Source organism: Hydra vulgaris, chromosome 11, assembly GCF_038396675.1.
Source record: "Hydra vulgaris chromosome 11, alternate assembly HydraT2T_AEP".
Taxonomy (NCBI): Eukaryota; Metazoa; Cnidaria; class Hydrozoa; order Anthoathecata; family Hydridae; genus Hydra; species Hydra vulgaris.
Window position 1 is genome coordinate 1,039,218 of NC_088930.1, and position 22,283 is coordinate 1,061,500.

General features: G+C 28.6%; 1 protein-coding gene across 1 annotated transcript in view; it reads left to right on the top strand.

The window, feature by feature from the left end:
• Positions 1–22,283, top strand: part of LOC100199621 (integrator complex subunit 1) — a 108,616-nt gene that overhangs the window by 16,894 nt on the left and 69,439 nt on the right. Inside the window, exons 6-14 of the mRNA XM_065809752.1 lie at positions 5,048–5,188; positions 5,512–5,702; positions 5,789–5,981; positions 11,191–11,336; positions 11,453–11,594; positions 11,681–11,718; positions 13,785–13,929; positions 14,053–14,158; positions 19,377–19,497. Coding sequence (XP_065665824.1) covers positions 5,048–5,188; positions 5,512–5,702; positions 5,789–5,981; positions 11,191–11,336; positions 11,453–11,594; positions 11,681–11,718; positions 13,785–13,929; positions 14,053–14,158; positions 19,377–19,497 — 1,223 coding nt within the window. The remainder of the gene's footprint in view (positions 1–5,047; positions 5,189–5,511; positions 5,703–5,788; positions 5,982–11,190; positions 11,337–11,452; positions 11,595–11,680; positions 11,719–13,784; positions 13,930–14,052; positions 14,159–19,376; positions 19,498–22,283) is intronic.

The following is a 22,283-nucleotide window of genomic DNA, read 5'->3' on the forward strand; positions in this document are numbered from 1 at the left end:
AACAAACTTGTTAACAAGTTAATGAGTCAGCAGTAGAATAAGAAAATTGACATATTGATTGTCAGAGAGTTGTTGGAGTCAAAACAGAATTTTAAAATAAGATGTTTTTTAGTTAAAAGTTTTAAGGCTTTGCTAATGATAATGATTGGGTGTTAGTTAACAAGATCATTATCGGAAAAAAAAACAATGAAAGTGATAGATACTTATAACTATTAGATAAATGATAGTTGGAGGGGTCATCTTCAGAGATTTTAAATATTGGAACCTTTTTCTAGAAAAACAGTGCAGATGCAGTTAAGCACTTGTTTAGAAAATTGTGAACCCAAATAAATTAGGGTTGAGCTTTTGCCAAAAAATTTACTGGCAATTCATTAAAATTGTTTTACTGATTTACCAATAAAATAGTCTTTAAATTTTGGTAAATGTTTTTTTCCTGTACTATACTCTAAATTAAACAATTCATTTGAAATTACCAATTAAGAAAATTATTTTTTTTTTCTACCTTTTTAAATAATTTTTTGCTGTAAATAGAAGTTTTTCAGCCGCATATAATAGTTTTTTTTTTCTTGTTTATAATTTCTTTATGATTTCTTTATCACTGTCAGAAAAGCACATATCATTCCTAATGTTATGTATATTGTTTTCATTAATGTAAATCAGGATTCCACCTTATTTATTTTTTTGTCTCTAACAAAAGTCTAAAAAACAAAGATGGGGAAAAGAATCATTATTCTCAAATATGCTTTGAAATATTTTTAAAGGTTTGAAATAGCATAATCAATAAATTAAAAATTTAAACAAAAATTTGATAATCACTTTGCTATCAACTAAGCTATTGTTTGTTTTCTTTGAAAACTAACAATAGCTTAGTTGATAGCAATTTTCACAATCTTGGCTATTAAAGTAATTTTTAAAATTAGGATCTTTAGTGTTAAAATATTGGTTTTTGGTAATTTCTAAATGGTACCACTGAATAGTGCATAATTTTTCTTTCTTTTGACATATTACGTTTTACTGTAAAAATGAGTGATTATTTTTATCATTTTTATTTTTATTTCAAGACTTATCACTGGATGGATTTAGTTTCTATGCCATTTTTAACAATTTTTTCATTTCTGCAACATGTGAAAAAGGTTATGATTTTCCAAAAAATCGTAAGCAAGCAATCTAGTCAGTTAAAAAGTTTGGCATGAGAAATGACCTTAAAAAAACTCTTTCAAATCTTTAGTGAGCATTGGAAAACGCTTTTCAATTACACTGAATGAGTACACTTCGAAAATTTGAAGGTGCATGAACAATAATGTTTATCAAATAATACTTATATCAAAAAATACACATATCAAAAAATACACATACTGGAATCTGGAATTAACTCAAATTTCTAGATCTCTGCTAACTGAAAAAGCTGCTACAGTTGTCACAAAAAATGTGGTCAAATTTTTTTGAACATCTGAAATAAGAAAGTGGTGAGCATGATAAAGAGATGCAACCTTAAAAGGTGCTAGTTTTGCGATATATTTGATATATAGTTTCCAAGAAAGATCTGAAGTAATAGTTAATCCTAGAAGATGAAGGGTAGATTACTCATTGAGTACTGTTCATAAATATAGGAAGATCCAGATTATTGTGATAATGATTAGCTGAAAATATTTGAGTTTTACATGAGTTAAAGTTCACCAGTTACTAAGGGTCTCATGCTGTAGTAGAAATGAGATTCTTTTCAAGCCCAAATGGTCCCTCTAAGCAATCAGAGAGTGTTGGTTTCTTATCAACGCAAGAATAAACGGCAGTATCATCAACAAAAGTGATAGCTCTAACCTCTCCGGATCTAATGTAAAACCTATTGATTATTATCATCAACAAATCAGCAGTAGAACAAGAAGATCGAAATCCATATTAATGATCGGAAAGTAAGTTATTATTCAAAATGGGAGATTAAGTGTTTGTGAGTTAAGGACTCAAAACCTTGCCAATGATAGTAAGAAGACTAATGGGTGATAGTTAAAAATATATAAAAAAATAAGACAAGTCAGGAAGTTCTGGAAGACTATAACAGGTATGTTGTCAGGACCATAAGCTGTAGAAGAGTCTAAGCGGGGAATCCCTTTAGATACAGAAGCTGGAGTGATTTGAATGCCAAACAATGGATCAACCTGTTTGTCTGCTATATCAGGAAGGAAGTGTATTAGTGATAAGTAGAATCAATTTGTTAAGATTAATAAAAGTTCTTAGCAAATAATTCAGCTTTGTCTTTAGATGAGGTAATAAAATCTGAACCATGCAAGGTGGTTAACAAATTTGCTCTTATTATAGATACTGTTAAAGATCCTCCAGAAGTCTTTAACCCTTTTGTGCCGAAGGCGTACATATGTGCGCCTTGGACATACCAATCAAAACACCTCTCTAAAAGTTAGTTCAACCCTTTTTAGTCTTAAATAATAACCTTTTGTGCTTGTAGACATAAATTGAGCTTAGGAAATTTGGAACTTTCATTTCACGGATAGTTTTCATGTTTAAAACACTAAAGATAATTGACAAAAATATATGTAGTTGTTAGATGTTTTCAGCGCAGATGGCTTTGAGAAATAGGATTATAAATGATCCGAATGAAGCTCTTCGAATCCTTGATGAAATGGACGATGTTAGTGATTTGTCTTCTGAGTCTTCAGAGTCTGATGACAACGAATTCCAAGAGAATAAAACTGATATTTGCTCAACAACAGCTCCATTGACTATGGCATTGTCAGCAAGTCGGTCATCATCATCAGAAATAATTTCATCTTCATCATCTGAAGAATATGTTTGTTCCGGAGATGATTCAACAGAAAAAATAGGTGTGGATTTTTCTACTATTAATTCATGAACTAATAATAAAGGACTCTATACAATAGCATTTGCTGATAACAATGGTACTGTAAATAATAAAAGAAAAATCTGTAAACAACAAACAAGTAAACAACTTCATACCATTAAGACTAAGAAGCCTAATATTAGTAAAGATAATAGAGAATGGAAAAAAATTAAAACTATTAGAACTATTATTCCATTTATAGCAACACCAGGACCAACATTTAGAAGATCTGCAATACCTAATTGTGATGGAAATATCAAACCAATCCATCTCTTTGAATTGTTCTTTGATAATGCTTTAATACAAAAACTTGTCGCTGAAACAAATAACTACCATTCAAGAAGGTTACAATCTTCTCCGATAAAGCATAGAATGTTATGGGTTGATGTTACATCAAATGATATCAAAGTATTTATAGCAATCTGTTTAGCCATGGGAATATTAAAACTTCCTCGTATCCATGATTACTGGAGACAAAAGCAATGGTTTTTTGCTATTTCATCTTTTAGTAAAGTAATGTCTCGTGATCAATTTAGACAAATTCACTGTTACCTTTTTTGCAACAAGACAGCTGCAATACCAAGGGGTAATGAAGATTACGACAAACTTTTCAAGGTACGTTTGTTGCTAAATGACCTTTGTCCTAAATTCAGAAATCTTTATAAGCCAAAAAGAGACATTTGCATTGATGAGAGTATGATACCTTTTAAATGAAGAATCTCTTTCCGACATCTTTCCGAATCTTTATTCCAAGCAAACGTACAAGATTTGGAATAAAAGCTTGGGTAATGGCAGAGTCAGCTACCGGGTACATATCAGAATTCTTGATTTACGCTGGAAAAGATATTGATGGACTAAAGGACCATGATCTTGCAGGAACTGTTGTTCGTCAACTAACCCAACAGGTTTTAAAACAAGGATACCATCTATATTTAGATAACTATTACACCAAAGTTGGTTTGCTTGAGTATCTTTATGAGAATATCTTTATGAGTCTCTAATTGTTGGAATATGTGGCATTCATAGTTTTATTTTTAAAATTATATATATATAATTACTTGTGTTGACTAAATATAATAAATAAAATAGCTTGAAACATTTTTCTTTGCTTTAAACAAAGTGTGGGCTTGTTATTTTCTACTTATCTAAATAAGGAAAGTATCCCATTAAATTAGATACTTTTCCTTATAGGTATTTTTAATATTTTTATTAAATAACAAAATTAGGTAAAAAAAAAAAAAAAAAAAATTGACGTCACCAGAGAAAAATGTTATTTATTTATTTTCTAGTTATCTATATTAGAAAAAAAAACCATCAAATGAAAGGTGAATAAATTTTGCACCGTTCTACAAGGCTTTAATCACTTCTAAAACAATATAGCTAGCTATTTGAAAGGCTTCATTAGCAAATATTTAAAAGTCGCAATGCTACTTCATCAATATGAAATAATGTCGACGTCATCAGTTCAATTTTTTTACTTTTTTAATTTAATTTTCGGATTCTGAATTTTGCATGCTTTCCAATAATATATACTTTGTTTAACTTATTTTGTAAGGAAACCCATCTATTTAAGTGTTTACGTGGCATAGTATTGCATTTTTTAAATCGCCTAAATAAATTCCGGTACGAAAGGGTTAAAGCCTAATTTTTGAGATGAAATATGAGATTTCCTGACCTTAGAATAGTAGGTCCTGGTTTATGTTTATTAAAAATGTTTGTTAGTGCATAAGATGTTTGTTTGTTTTTAATTTAAGTTCTTTACCTTCCCAATGCCGGGTAGGGTGAATGGTCTACTACAGACATAAAGGTTATTTATTTTTGTTGTTTTAATTTTTACTTATTTTAATTTAATTTTTAATTGATTTAATTCAATTTTAATTTTTAATTAGTTTTAATGTGCACTATGTATATATACAACTGCTAAATACTATAAATTAAATAAAATACTATAAAATATGTAGAAAAAAATACTATATAATGAAATATTATAAAATAAGCAAGTTACTATAAAATAAGTAAAGGCTATAATAAAAATTGCAATTAAAGTAAGCTTTTTGTCATGTGACTTATTCAATCAGCAATTTTTGTGAGCACAGTGCATGGTAAGTGAAAAACCCTAGAATATGAAAATGAATTTTAAAGAAATAAGTTTGGATTTTCTGATTTCATGTTTTAAACCCAAAAATTTATTTTTAGTATCTACTTGCTTTATTGAGAAAAGAAAATACTGGAATGGTAGTAAAAACTAAACCTAATATTCTTCTCTGTGTTATGGCATGCAACATCTTGTTTCATGCATTCAGCAATGAGACTTCATGGCCTCAATCTTTTTTGAAGGTATGTTCTTTATTTATGTTTTAAAAGCTCAAACTTGTTAACACATTGCATACCGGATGCATACTAGTACGTTTTCTGAAGGTTGTTACTAAGGTTGATACTATAGTCCTAGTTCTGTACTAGTATCGGTTGTGGTTTTGTATTGTATTGTGTTTGTATTTTCTTTTTTTTATTTAACGTTAAGTTAAATAAAAAAAGAAATTATGTACTGATAAATAAAAAAAGCAATTTAATGTTAAAATTACTCTTTTATTAATCCTAACAAAGCTGCTGCAAAATGCAAGCAATGTGTTAATAGCAAAATATTTTTTTTAATTGAAAAGGTCTATGTTGAAGATGCCTTGGGCGATCGATCTTGGGTTGATAATGAAAACAACAATGATTTTGTTTCAAACATCACTTCTGTATTTGGTACCCAACCTCTTCCTAAACAAGCAAAAACTGAGGAGGAGAGGCTTTTGGCTGAGGCTGGTATTTTCTTGGAATTGAGTGATTCAGCAAATGCTGTAAATAGGTAGAATTTATGTCTTAAAATAAAATTATTTCTAACTTATAAACTGATTTCCAAAAGCATTTATCATTTTATTAATTAATCTTTAGATACCCTACACAAAAAGATGAGCAAGCCATTTTTAGTTACATTAATGATGTTGTTAAAGAGCAAGTTAATAAACGACAAGTTGTTGACAGTGTTTCGCGAAATTTATTACGCTTCCTTGTAACAGTTTGTGGATATGCTGATGTTAGGTTATTAGCATCACAGAAAATTGAAACTTGGATACAAAATCCTAAAGTAATTTTTTTTTCAACCTTGCATTAATGTATATATATATATATATATATATATATATATATATATATATATATATATATATATATATATATATATATATATATATGTGTGTGTATATATATATATATATATAAATATATATATATATATACATATATATATATATATATATATAAATATATATATATGTGTGTGTATATATATTTATGTAGCGGCGTTCCCTTGCAGCTGCAGGCTATAAAATAGTAGATATATGTATTAAAGGCCTTGGCAGCAGGATATTTCAGTGTGACATCAGAGCTGTTATCCCGCATTCAAAAAACGTAATCCCGCATTCAAAAAAACAAGAAATATAATATATAGTTATATCAAAATAACAAATAATTATAAAAAATATATTTTTATAACAAAAATTTAAATGTATAACAAAAATAGACATAAAATAAAAATATTTAAAAAATATATGAAAAAATAGTAAAAAAAAAGAAGTTTATAGGAATAAATAAAATGTCCCTGTAATCGCTGACTAGGAGAGTATATATATATGGGCAATTTTACAGCAGAAAATGAAAAGGGAAATTTTTTTCTCTTTTTTGTCAACTTTTAGTAAATGAATATTGTTGTGCATACATAAAAGTTTATTTAAAATATACCTTTACTACTAAAATTAATTTATTTAAGCCATTTTTATGCTTACGAAAGTTATGGTTTTTCTCATTGTCACATGATAAAAAAAGTATCATTGTAAAATGTTATTTTAATCATAAATTTATTTGCATAATTGGAAATTTAGCGTGAAAATGGAGTGAACATGTTCAAATTGTTGCTGGTCAGATTTTATACTTTATAAAATATAAATATTCCAAGAAAATTACGAAAGAAAATCTTCAATTTTCATGTAATGTAAGTTAACAAAAACATGATAAAGTTTTGTTTTTTCTAAAATTTAGTTTAAAAACTTAAGTTTTCTAATAATATACGCAAAAGAATATTAAATGTTATGTTATGAACTTAAGTAAATGCATGTTTAAAAAAAGGTGCATTTACTAAAGTTCTTTTTTGTTAACAAAATAAATTATGTCATTAAGTAATTCTTATTTCGTCGTGTTGGTTTGACAAGGTTATAACTGGAACTTTTTATTTAAGGAGAATTTAGAACAAAAAAATTTTTTTTTTAAGTTAATCAAAATTATTTATATTATTATTTTTATTTGTTTATGTATTCTTATTTTGACATATAAATATACAATTTTTTTTTAAACATCTTTGCTTACAACAAGGCTGCAAGCAGCCACTAATTAAAGTTGGAATTTACTGAAAGAGAAAAGATGAAGATTGTAGAGCAAGATAACGATTGACGGACGACTTAAAAGATTGCAAATTATATGAGTCAGGAAAGCAAGATAAAGGAAGCGAATTCCAAAGAGCTGATGTTCGTGGAAAAAAACTGGAGCACTTAGGAACAGTCACAGAAAAAGGATGACACTTAATTGAATGACAAGTAACACGAGAATGAATTATAGTAGATGGCACAAGAGACGCTAGCTCTTTAGAGCAGTGCCCATTATAGTATTTGTAGAAAAAAAAAAGAGAAGCAACATTACGACAATGTGAGAATGGTTGGAGGTTGGTTGTAAGAGCAGGTCCAACTATGTTTACAACTCGTTTTTGCACCTTGTCTAAAAGAGAAAGGGCATCATTAGAGGATCCGCGCCCCAGATATGGCAACAATATTCCATACAAGGCCGGATTTGAGATTTATAGAGATAGAGAATAGAATCCGAAGTAAGAAAGTGACGAGCTCGATAAAGAGATGCAACCTTAGCAGATGCTAATTTTGCAACTGATTTGATATATGGTTTCCAAGAAAGATTGGAAGTAAGAGTTAATCCTAGAAGATGAAGAGTAGGTGACTCATCGAGTACATCACCATTCATAAATATAGGAAGATCTAAATTATTGCGATAATGATTGGCTGAAAAAAAATTGAGTTTTATCTGAATTAAAGTTCACCAGCCACCGTGAGCCCCATGCTGTAGCAGAAGTAAGATCCTTTTCAAGCTCAAATGCCCCCTCCAAGCAATCAGAGGGTGTTGGTTTTTTATCACGACAAGAATAAATGGTAGTGTCATCAGCAAACAATGCCACCTTAGATGAGAGAATATCTGGAAGATCGTTAATGTAGATTAAAAAGAGTATAGGGACAAAGATAGAAGCTTGAGGAACCCCTGAAGTTACAGAATAAAAAGAAGAGTGTTGTCCATCGAGGACAACTTTTATGCTATGATTGGAAAGGAAGGATTCGATGATCTTAAAAATGTTGCCGGATACACCTTAAGAAGAAAGCTTATGGAGAAGACCAGCATGCCAAACTTTATCAAAAGCTTTTGAAATGTCAAGAGCGATGGACTTAACCTCTCAACCTTTATCTAATGCACGATAAAACCTGTCAGTTATTACTGTTAGCAAATCAGCTGTAGAACGAGAAGATCGAAATCCATATTGATGGTCAGAAAGTAAGTTATTAGATTCAAGATGAGAAATTAAGTGTTTGTTAATTAAAGATACAAAAACCTTGCTTATGATAGGAAGAAGACTAATAGGACGGTAGTTAGAAGAATCAGATCTCTCTCCAGAATTTTTGAAGATAGGGATAACAGATGCCGCTTTAATGCCGCTATATAAGGATAACAGATGCCACTATAATAGATGTCTAATAGGGATAACAGATGCCGCTATAAATATACATAAATAAATAAAAATAAGAATTATGTAAATATATTTATTTTTGACATTAAAAAAAAAAAATTATTTGCTATTTTCCTAATATAAAAAATATCAAAACCTTTTTTATATTTGTTTAAGTAAACCAAATCGTTTGTAAATTCAATTCAGGGGGATCATCCATAAAGAATGTCACCCTATATTTGTCAATTCTGGACCCCTTCCCTCCTGTCACAAACGTTTGCGTATATCTGTACCCCTCTCCCTCCTAAACTGTGATAGCAGTTTTATGTCAAAAATATTTTAAAAGATTTTTATGTAAATACTTCAGGGCTGATGACACGGGTTTCAAAATGGAGGGGTACAATTGTCAATTTATAAAAAAAGTATAAATTTTTTTTTTTTTTTTTTTTTAAAAAGGTCCTTTAGAAAAAACATGGGGGATTTTTAGCCCTCCTCTTTTTCCCGGTAATGTTGACCCTGTACTTTGCAGCATTTTAAAAATTTAACCTAATGATAATAAGGCAATATGCATAAATGTAAGAAGTGTAAGTAAAAAAATATTAATAAAGTTGTAATACTAAAATAATTTTTTAAAGTTGCTCTTGGTCTTGCGGAAAAACTGTTTTCGATTTTTTTTTTTAATTTCTTAAACTTTCATAAATTTTATGAAAAATCACTCAGAAAAAGTGCCAATGATTTTTTTGAATGAATGAGTTTTACTTTTGCATTACTGAGCATTACTTTTGTAATTCTTTTGTTATGTAACTCTTTTTTATACAACAACTTTTTTGATAAAGTTGTTGCGTGTGTCATGTAAGTTAAAAATGGAATTGCCCATATATATATATATATATATATATATATATATATATATATATATATATATATATATATATATATATATATATATATATATATATATATATATATATATATATATATATATATATATGTAAATTATGTTAGTGTATTTTACAAATAGAGTGCTCAATGTTCTTAAAGAACAGAGCAATAATAAATTAGTAAAAAATTAGTAAAAAACACTTATCTAACTTTTATCTTCGACTTGAAGTTTCACCATTGCTGGATCATCAGGAAGAGTTCTCTTCCTGATGATCCAGCAATGAATATATATATATATATATATATATATATATATATATATATATATGTATATATATATATATGTATATATATATATATATGTGTATATATATATATATATATATATGTATATATGTATATATATATATAATTAATTAGTAAAAAACACTTATCTAACTTTTATCTTCTACTCGGAGTTTCACCATTGCTGGATCATCAGGAAGAGTTACTAAATCTCAAAAAAAATTCCATTTATAGAAAAAAATATTATACAGGAAGTTATAAATTATTATAAAAAATTTTTAATTACTATATTTTTTTGTTAACGGGAAGTTACAGAAAGTAATTATGAAATAATTTTCTTTGGAATGGGGATAGTTTAATTTGGTCATTTGTTTTTATAATAATAATAAATGACCAAATTAAACTATCCCCATTCCAAAGAAAATTATTTCATAATTACTTTCTGTAACTTCCCGTTAACAAAAAAATATAGTAATTAAAAATTTTTTATAATAATTTATAACTTCCTGTATAATATTTTTTTCTATAAATGGAATTTTTTTTGAGATTTAGTAACTCTTCCTGATGATCCAGCAATGGTGAAACTCCGAGTAGAAGATAAAAGTTAGATAAGTGTTTTTTACTAATTAATTATTGCTCTGTTCTTTAAGAACATTGAGCACTCTATTTGTAAAATACACTAACATAATTTACATATATATATATATATATATATATATATATATATATATATATATATATATATATATATATATATATATATATATATATATATATATATATATATGTATATATATATCAGCTGATCAGACCTGTATAAGTACTGGTCTTTTTAAGTCTTTTCCAAACCGAACTTTTCTATACTTTTTCCTTATCCTAGCTTTTCGGATCCATAAATTATGGGTCTTTACCAAACCTAACATTTCTATGCTTATCTGTTCCACACCGGTTATTTCTATACCTATTCCTTATTCACTTCAATGTTTTATAATTTTATATCACAAAGAAAACAACCTGCTCTATAAAAAAGAAGAAGAAACAAATTTCTACTGTCCTCTTTTGATACCAGAGACTAAATAATTACATCGTTTATTATGTTAGAAGAAGTTATACCTTAATTTTTAATTTAATTGTAAAAGAGTTTGTTTTTAGACACTTTTTTTAAAAATTTAGTTGATAGCTGATGAATGCCGTGAATGGCACGAAACTTTGAGTACTATTAATAATGTTGTTTTTCAAGATAAATTTACATACATACATACATATATGTATATATATATTTACATATATATAAATTCATTCAAATTATTTTTTGTGTAAGTAATTTTGTAAAAAATATTTAAAATTTTTTTAGTTAACCAGACCTGCTCAAGATTTGTTAATGTCTGTGGCTTTAAACTGTAATACTCATTCACTAATAGATATTGAGGTTATTGGGAATCTTATTCGTATGCGATTAAAACAGAAACCACTTGTTAACCATTATATTTTATGCATAAAGTATATTTTTGATTTTTAAACTTGTATATTGTGTAAATGTATAACTAACTGAATAGTCAACTAATGTTTTTAAAAATTAAATCTTGAATTTTCATAAATTGTTTTTACTTTTCCAGAGAATTATTAACCCAACATCCTGATAACTTAGGAACTGTGATGAAGCATATTGTTTACAATGAACTCAGTCAACAAAGAAATCCAAACAATATGAGTCTTCTTAACGTTATTTTTTCTTGTGAACCTGAAAAATCTGCTCAGGTATTTCAATCATCAACAATCAATTATTTAAATTTGTTTGTCTAAAGCTTAAAGTGTTTAATTTTGTGACTGCCTGTCGGTTTCAGTATTTATCAACTGTTTTCCTGGAACTTCTATGCAACAGGTTGGTTTGTTGTTTAAGTTTTTGCATTTTTTTATGTTTTTTACACTTTTAGATTTTTAGGTTGGGATAGCGGTATAATTAAAGTAAACCCAAATATCAAACTTTATGTTTGATATTTGTTTGAATTTTAAACTAATGTTTTTTTATGAATTTTTTTTAAATTAATATATTTAGTCAAACTTTAAAACAATTTTTATATTATGTACACAAAAATTTAAAATAATATAGTATATGTGTGTTTAATATTACAAGATTGAAAAATCTTTTCACCTTCAAAGATTTAATTCATTGTAATATTGGTAAAGTTTGGCAACCAAAAAGGCAAAATGTTGATGATTTAGCAGTAGTGTTGCAACTCATCAATATTGGAGTATAAATTATATATAAAATATAAAGTATTATCAATATTTATTGTATATTAATTATTAGCAGTAAACAACTGAGTTTTGTTAGGATTCAAATTCACCAGCCCAAATTCACTGTCGGCACTAAACTGTCACAGATGAGAGATCACATTCAATTCTGTTGCCTGTTGTAAGTATTGTATGATTAGAGTATATATTTGTGTCATCAGCAAACAGAGTTACCTAAGAAATAAGAATATCATGAACATTATTAATATAAAATAGGAAAAACATGGGAGAAAACAAAGAAGAGTACAATTACAATAACTAGTCTTACATTTGATGAGTATACTTCAGTTAAAAACAAAAAGAATATGAATCTAAATCTACATCAAAATGAGTTGAATCTAAATCTACATCAAAATCTCTTGAAATGTTAAGAATACAAGGTACAATACTAGCAATTAAAGCCATTAATTTGATCAGTGATAAGCTTAATTCATTAGATTTAAATTTGGACAAAAACATTGTAGCTTCTGTTACTAATGGAGCTAGTTTTATGAAAAAAATTAGTCAAGACACTAAATCTGAACATTATTTGTGTTACAACCATGCTATTCATCTATGTGTGATTGATGTGCTTTATACAAAAGAAATAGTTGTTGCACATGGTTATGATTAAAACCCTATTGATGGTGATATGGTATCTGTATATTTTGACCAAGATTCAGTGATGATGAAGATGATCACAAAATTTGGTGATGATATTCAAACTGCTTATGCAGTTAGTGAAGATTCTCCTTTCATGAAACCTGAATATCAAAAGATTTTGCAGAAATAAGAGAGTTAGCTAAAAAGTTTCCACCAAAAGATCACCAGATCACAGAGTAATCTATGAAAGCAAAGTTAATGATGAACTACAACCAAATATAATTTGATAAGAGTCTTTAAGTAAATTGAAAGTCTAGTGAATTTTGCAAGATTTAAGATTCAACTTATAGAAAGTTTCTTTGAAGTCCATAATCCTTTGAAAAATGTTATAAGCAATTTAATGGTAATAATGGTTTTTCGTTTAATATATTTTTTGGTATTTTGTTCATGTTTTAAATTAATAGAAATTTTCATTTAATTATAGATTGTGTATGAAACTTATGCAGTTATCTCAGGGTTAGGGTCAGTTACTTCTATAACAGAATGAGTTGTATTATTAAGATAACAATAGATTAATCCTATAATACTTAATTATTTTTTTTAAACTTTGTGAGTTCATTTATTGGTTCCATAAAATCATATAAGTTATAAAGTTTATCATCTGTGATAAAATAGGGTGGGGTAAACCCTTATAAAAATATAAATAAAAACATTAAAATTAAATGTGGTAGTGGTGTAGTGATAAAGCTCTCACCTCACAAGTGAGAAGTTTCGAGTTCAATTCTTGTCATGTCCTTGGTAGTACTGCGCTCAACTTGTTTCCTTGTACAATGGCCTAGTTCGTCAAGGATTGTTTTGCAGTTATAGAGTTGGGAGAGGGTTGTAACAGCAACTATAAGTAGCCTCCTCGACTGTAGTGGCCTTCATGGTCTTGAGGAGGTGAATTGAAATAAAATAAAAAAAAGTAATATAATATTTATGTTTAACATTATAATAGTTTTATTATTATTATTATTACTATTCTAATTTTAGTTAGCTTTGTTTTAATAAAAAATGAATTATATTTTAAAGAGAAGACTACATTCGAGCAATTCGAGCACTTTTAAGAGAAATTGTACGTACCTTAAAGTATGAAGTTAATATGGTTGAGTTTTGCCGTAGTTTAATGCAGGAAAGATGTGATTCTACTTTTACTGATTTGGATCAAATTTATAAGGTAAAAATAATATTATCTTTTTTTTAATACAGTTTTCAATATTTGTTTTACTTTTTATATAGATTTTTTTTGTTTTTATTTCTGTCAAAAAATTTTTTATAATTATGTAATAATTATGATCAGGATCGAATTTTTTCATCAGTTATTGATCTAATATGTTTGGGATGTTTTTTGAGCATCTCTCCACAAGTTAAGGAGTTATCCAACCCACACTCTCGAGATTTTAAAGGTAAGATTGATAAATTTGAAAAGAATTTATCTATTAAAAATTAGTATATATGTAAGTTTATAATCAAGATTATAAAGCTAAGGTGTTAATATAATAATCTTTTAAGAATATTAAGATTATTATTGATAAAACTTTTGACTTAAATAGTTCTCATAATGCTACTATATTAGTACTAACGTTACAATTATTTAAGAATATTAAGGTAAGGTAAACTCAAATTTATTTGACTCTAATAGTCATACTTAGATACTTTCCATAATGCTATATTAGTGCCATATAGGGTCATTGCGTAATTACATCATGCCAAAAATAGCCTTTTTTATTGTTGTTTTTTTCAATTAATTAATTAGGTGTAAATCTAGCTTTTTAGCAGTCTAATTGTGTTTTGTATACAGCTTGTTTTACCTTGTGTATTTTTAATATGTTAATTGCATTTTTTTATATATAAATTGATAATTGAATTTAAAATGTTTATCTAAAACATGTTTTGTATACAGCTTGTTTTGCCTTGCATATTTTTAATATGTTGGTAAATTTAAAGCACAATTAAAACTATGCTCACTTAAGATATAAGATTATATTTTTAGTTGGGTCTTAGTTCTTGGTATTGCGGGTTTCTACAAAAAAAAATTTAAATGGTGATATTATATCATCTCCAACAGTTTTACAAAAAATTTTATTTTTGATTTCTAACTATTATAAACATAAGTTTCTGTTTTTGGTATTTATTATATTGAACTAAATTATATCAAACTCATTTTTTAACTCATTAACATTGTGTAACATTAACATAATCAAATATTAAAAAAAAACAAAAAACATTACACAAAAATACATATTTCAAAAAAATCTTCACCTAAAAAAAATATTCTGAGTAAATTGTTTAACTTATAAATAATAAATATATATATTTTTTCTGTAGTAACAAATGACTTAAAATTTATGTTTTGAAAGATGACATCTTGTGTGAGAGTATATTTTATATTATTATTTGAAAAGTCAGAAAATAAGGTTTCTTTCAACTATTTCAAAAATTTTTGCTGAAGTATCTGCATCATTATTGCTGAGTATCTGCATCATCAGCTTATCATCATGTTACATGCATCTTATTAAATGTTACTTGCAAATATGTAACATTTGTATGATGTATAATGTAATAATCAACATACTGATGATACTGGATTCTTTTATCAAAAACTTCAATTATAACTTAATATGACTAATAACTAATGTTTTGTGGTGGTAGAGCTTTGTAAAAGAAAAGTAATGATCCTTGTTTGGAAAACATTGTGTAACATATAAACGATATCTATGATTTGTGTTGGGTTGAGGAAGGGAGTATTATATAGGATTTTATTAGTCCTGGAATTTATCATTTTTAAACCTAGAGTTGTTATTTAAAATATTTAGTTGTATTCCAGGCATACAATTCAAAACTGTTATCTAGGTGGAGATTTATATTTAAAGTTAAATTAATATATAATTAAAAGATTGAAATTAAATTTAGCACTAAGTTTTACTTGCTTTCACTTGTTAATTCTATAACTATATGTTGGTATAATAGTTTATGTAATTTATAGTTCATATGTACCAAATGTAAATTTAATGTGGTGTTTAAATAAACATTAACTTATAGGTTGAAAAGTAAACTTGAAAGTAAGTATATAAACTTGAAGGTAAAATAATAAAATTTGATAATGTTTTGTTTGTGTGAAAAATATCAAAGTATTAACAGTGCCATGTTGCGCATGGATGGTGTCCCTGTTTGTACTTTTAGTGTGCATTGCAGAGGCCACATTTGGAGCCCTTTATTACCGCTTAGGGTTTATTAGTAGTAATGAGGCATTTGCTTGGGCTATTAAACAGTGTTCTGAGTACTATCTATGCTTTGAGTCAAGTTCTTCAATCAAATTTAAAAACGAATTAAGTACCAAAAACTATAAAACACAAAAAACCATCATCATCACCATGTTCTCTAAACCTATCATTCACTTATATTCGTGGTCTTCGAAGTAACTTTTCTTCTGTTGATTCCTATCTCTTGCAAAGTTCACCAGACTTACTTGCTCTCTGTGAGACTAATTTGAGTTCAGCTGTCTCATCTTGCGATCTTAGTGTTGATGGTTATCTTCCTTTAATTCGTTAAGACTCCAATAGTCACATGCTTGGCCTGGGCATTTACATTTGTAAGAATTCACCCATTTATTGTGAAACTAGGTTTAAATCCACAGACTATTCTTTTATAAGCTTTCGTTTAGCACCACTTCACTCTATCGCCTTTCTATTTGTTCTTTATCGCTCTCCTTCATTTCAAGACTGCCTCTTTTTAATTTTATTTCTGATCATATTGACCAAGTTCTCTCTCTTTATCCATCTGCTAATATAGTTGTTGTTGGTGATTTTAATGCTAACCACTCTGAATGGCTTGGCTCTAGTGTCAGTGATTCTGCAGGCATTAAAGCCCACAGCTTTTGCCTTTCTCAATCCCTAATCAAATAGTCAACTTTCCAACTCGCTTTCCAGACAACTAAAATCATTTACCTTCTCTACTCAACTTATGTCTTGTTTCTGATCCTAGTCTTGTCGCAGTTTGATCTCTCTAAAACTAATATCTCATTCTTCTGCATCACCTGAATCCCCCTATTATCAAACCTCTTACAACTACAGTAAAGCTGACTGGGATTCTTTCTGTAATTTTCTCTGTGACGGCCCTTGGGTAGAAATCTTTTGTCTTCCTGTCGACAAATGTGCTTATTACATAACTTCGTGGATTCAGGCTGGCATAGAATCTTTTGTTCCCTCTCTACGATTCCAGGTCAAGCCTCGCTCTTCTCCATGGTTTTCCTCACACTGTGCTGCTGCGATTGCCAATCGAAACCATTACTTCCATATCTATCAGCAAAACAATTCTCTAGAAAACAGATGTCTGTTTATTACTGCTAGTAACCATTGTAGGCTTTGTGCCATAGTCTGCTATTCTCAGGTCATGAAATCTCGTATCTCATCTCAAAAATTAGGCTCTCGTGACTTCTGGAGAATCTTTAATAGTATTAATAATAAGGGCAAATCTTTAATTCCACCTCTCTTGCATGGTTCAGACTTTGTCAACTCACCTAAAGACAAAGCTGAATTGTTTGCTAAAAACTTTTCATCAATATCATCTTTTGATTCCACTAGTTGCGTTCTACCTGATAATGCCAACAAACAGGTTGATCCATTGCTCGACATTCGTATCACTCCAGCTTCTGTATTTAAAGTGATTTCCTGCCTAGATTCTTCTACAGCTTGTGGCCCAGACAACATACCTGTTATTGTCTTGCAGAAGTGTTCTGCGAAGCTATCGTCTATACTCTGAAAACTGTTCAACAAGTGCTATCAGAGTCTTGTTTTCCAGCCTGCTGGAAAGCGGCATCTGTTATCCCTCTCTTCAAAAGTTCTGGAGAGTGATCTGATTCGTCTAACTACCGTCACATTAGTCGTAAAGTATCGTAAGCAAGGTTTTTGAATCTTTAATTAACAAACACTTAATTTCTCATCTTGAATCTAATAACTTACTTTATGATCATCAATATGGATTTTGATCTTCTTGTTCTACAGCTGATTTGCTAACAGTAATAACTGATAGGTTTTATTGTGCATTAGATAAAGGTGGAGAGGGTAAGGTCATCGCTCTTGACATTTCAAAAGCTTTTGATAAAGTTTGGCATGCTGGTCTTCTCCATAAGCTTTCTTCTTATGGTGTATCTGGCAACACCTTTAAGATTATTAAATCCTTCCTTTCCAATCGTAGTATAAAAGTTGTCCTCGATGGACAGCACTCTTCTTCTTTTTCTGAAACTTCATATGGAAGTAATGGTTTCGATTGGCAGTTATTTAAAGATTCAGGGGTTCCTCAAGGTTCTATCCTTGGCCTTATACTCTTTTTAATTTACATTAACGATCTTCCAGATATTCTCACATCTAAGGTGGCATTGTTTGCTGATGATACTACCATTTACTCTTGTTGAGATAAGAAACCAACACTCCCTGATTGCTTGGAGGGGGCATTTGAGCTTGAAAAGGATCTCACTACTGCTACAGCATGGGGCTCACAGTGGCTGGTGAACTTTAACACAGATAAAGCTCAATTTTTTTCAGCCAATTGTTATCGTAATAATTTAGATCTCCCTGTTTTATGAACGGTGATGTACTCGATGAGTTATCTACTCGTCATCTTCTAGGACTAACTCTTACTTCCAATATTTCTTGGAAACCATATATCAAATCAGTTGCAAAATTAGCATCTGCTAAGGTTGCATCTCTTTATCGAGCTCAACACTTAATTAATTCGGATTCTATTCTCTATCTCTATAAATCTACAACTCAGGCCTTATATGGAATACTGTTGCCATATCTGGGGCGGATCTTCTAATGATGCTCTTTCTTTTTTAGACAAGGTGCAAAAATGCATTGTAAACATAGTTGGAACTCCTCTTGCAGCCAACCTCCAACCATTATCACAATGTCGTAATGTTGCTTCTCTTTCTCTCATCTACAAATACCATAATGGGCATTGCTCTAAAGAGCTAGTGTCTCTTGTGCCATCTACTAAAGTTCAATCTTGTGTTACCATCTTTATTTTTTCTCTTCCAGTAACTTCCAACTTTAAGTAGTGGCTGCTTGCAGCCTTGTTGGAAGCGATGATGTTTAAAAAAAAAATTCAGTTAAATGTTAAAACTTTTAAATATGAGAGCAGGTTCTAATCAAGTACTAGTGAGATTTCAATTCATCAATCTTTTTCAAAAATTTCAGTGAATTTCACAACAGAAAGATTTTATGTAAACACCTAGTAATAATGAAAATAATATTTTGTTTAAAAATATTACAAAAATTAATTTTGTTGTTATTTACCACATTTTTTGGTGTTAGCGATGGTTGCTGTGATGTTGTTTTCTGATGTAGATTTTTATAAGTGTATCATAAAACTTATGTAGTCAGGTAGTAATAAACTGAATAATAAAGTTTTTCATATTTTTTTATCATTATGTTTTAAATAAATTATCAGGGACTTTTCATTATTAGGGGTTTGTCATTTTTTTTAAAAAGAATAATGATCATAGTTATTGAAAATTTTTGTTTCAGTTTCAGAATTTATCAAATTTTTTAAAACTGTTGAATAAAAATAATTTCTTTTCAGTATTTTTAATATCTTTTTAGAATTGAAAAAATTATTTTTTAGACTTGACAATTTTAAGAAATTTTCAAAAAAATATATCGATAATCCAGAGAGATGCAGTATGGTTTTTCCACACAAAAGTTTTGCCAATGTATCGATGCAATGAAAAAGATTTTGTTTTAGGGTAAAGTTTTTTTTTTTTCAGAGAACCAATAAGAAAGAATATTAAAGTCTGATTTTTAATGAATTTTTATACGATATGTATATATTATAGAATTATTTTTATAGGATATTTATAGAATTATTTTTATAGGATTTTTATAGAATTTAAAAGTTTGATGTTTTTATAAATTTTTATAAGAAGAATTTTGAATGTGAATTTTTTTTTTTACTTTTTTGTCTTATTTTCAACTCAAGTTTCAAGTGATTTAAAAAATAACAAATAATAATAACTAATAATTATATAAAAAAGCAACTTCAAAATGTTATTTATTAAAAATATAAAAAACATTAATAAGGTACACTTCTGTGTGCAAATTATTTGTATAATTAATGAATATTTAAAGCAGAACAAAAAAAAATGCTCATACTGGATTTTGAAAATAAACTAAATAAATATATATTATAAATGTATGTATTATATATGAAATATATATATATAATTTTTATAAATATATATTATACATATGACTCGGCAGAAATGGCGGGCATTTGCCCAGGTTTCCCTCCTTGTCTGTTATAGGCATTTTACACGAGCAAAATAAAGCTCCTGCTAAAACAATTTTTTTTTAATAATACAATTTATAATTGTTTTATTATATTTAATGTTTTTTAAGTTGAGTCTTATTTTACTCATGTAATAATGATAATAAAGCATTCCTTTCCTTTTTAAAAATAGCCCTTTATTATTCTTTTTTTTTTAAACATCTTCACTTCCAACAAGGCTGCAAGCAACCACTAATTAGAGTTGGAAGTTACTGAAAGAGAAAAGATAAAGATTGTAGAGCAAGATAAAGATTGACAGTCGACTTGAAAATTATATGAATCAGGAAAGCAAGATGAAGGAAGCGAGTTCGAAAGAAATGATGTTTGAAGAATAAAACTGGAGGAATAAGTTGCTTTTGGAGCACTTAGGAACAGACACAGAAAAAGGATGAGATTTAATTGAATGACGAGTAACACCAGAATGAATTTTAGTAGATTGCACAAGAGACGCTAGCTCTTTAGAGCAGTGCCCATTTTAGTATTTGTAGAAAAGAGAAAGAGAAGCAACATTATGACAATGTGATAATGGTTGCCAGAGCAGGTCCAACCATGTTTACAATGCATTTTTGCACTTTGTCTAAAAGAGAAAGGGCTTCATTAGAAGATCCACCCCAGATATGGCAAAAGTATTTCATACAAGGCTGGATTTTAGATTTATAGAGATAGAGAATAGAATCGGGAGTAAGAAAGTGTTGAGCTCGATAAAGAGATGCAACCTTAGCAGATGCTAGTTTTGCAACGGATTTGATATATGGTTTTCAAGAAAGATCAAAAGTAAGAGTTAATCCTAAAAGATAAAGGATAGATGACTCATCGAGCAGCGTGGAAAATAACAGGCGGTCAACGGTCACTGACCGCCCGAAATTACTAAAATTGCTATTTTGACCTCTCAAAACGAATTCTTCCCGGTCAAGGTTGACCGGTTGAAAAAAAAAAGAGTTATATAACGGTTGAAAAATTATCAGGATGCCTTTGAAAATGCATATACCAAAATTTCATAAAATGTAAATTTTTGAAAAAAGCTTCTAAAATAATTTTATCGTTGGTACGCTACTTTAAATCGCTTCGTTAGTGAGTATTATAAATGACGTAAACTATTAATTTTTTTGCTTCACTTATCAAGACTAATTTCATTTTACTGGTGGTGAAATCCATAACTGCTTTTTTCATAAATGATTGAAGTTCTTATTTTATTACTGTTTTAATAATAATATAATATTAACTAAGAACATTTTTTTATTCCGGTTTCCATTTTTCATTTTCATTATTCCATTTTTTTATTCCGAGACCGTTGAGTGTTCTTTTCTTTCTATTTCTGATCTTGAATACGGAACATCTGAAGAAGTTTTCAATAAAATTAGTCAATCCCTTGAATCAGAAGGTATCGAAAATTTTAAAACTAAATTAGTTGGTTTTGGTGCTGATGGCGCAGCTGTAAATAGAGGAAGTAGAACAAGTGTAAATGTATTACTTCAGAAAGAAATTCCATGGGTAACTTTTGGTTGGTGTGTTGCACATCGCCTTGAGTTTGCGATAAAAGATAAATTTGCACAAATAAAAGCGTTTAATGATGTCAATAACATCATTTTGAAAATGTATAACATTTATAAAAAATCCCCAAAAAAGTTACGACAGTTAGGAAAGCTTATTGCTATCCTTGAAGAGGGTAATTCATTTGACATTGCAGGTATTCGCCCCAAAAAAGCATCAGGTATATTAGATTTTTTTTTTCAATTTTAACTATAAAAAATACTTTATAAAATAATATACTTTATTAGATGCTGGTTTTTTATAGAACAAAAGTTCTTTATAAAACAGTGTTTTGAGCAATAAAAACTTTTTATAAAAGAAAATACTTGTGCAATAATAAATAAGAACACGATGGATTGCACATAAAATTCAAGCACTTGAGATGATCTTAGACAAATATGGAGTATATATGAAACATCTCGAAAACATGACTGCAGATTTCAGTTTTACTCAAGCAGAAAGAGCAAAGTTTAAAGGGTATCATCAGAAGTGGAATCATGGACGAATACCTCTTTATATAGCATTATTCATAGAAGTTTTATCGCCAGCAAACTTGTTATCTTTATCTTTTCAATTCCGTAGCATCATCTAGATTTATAAAACAAACTAAAAAAAGTTAAGTCGCTTGAAGAAAAAAGAATTTACGGATTTACCAACAGTCAAACGTTTCCTTGC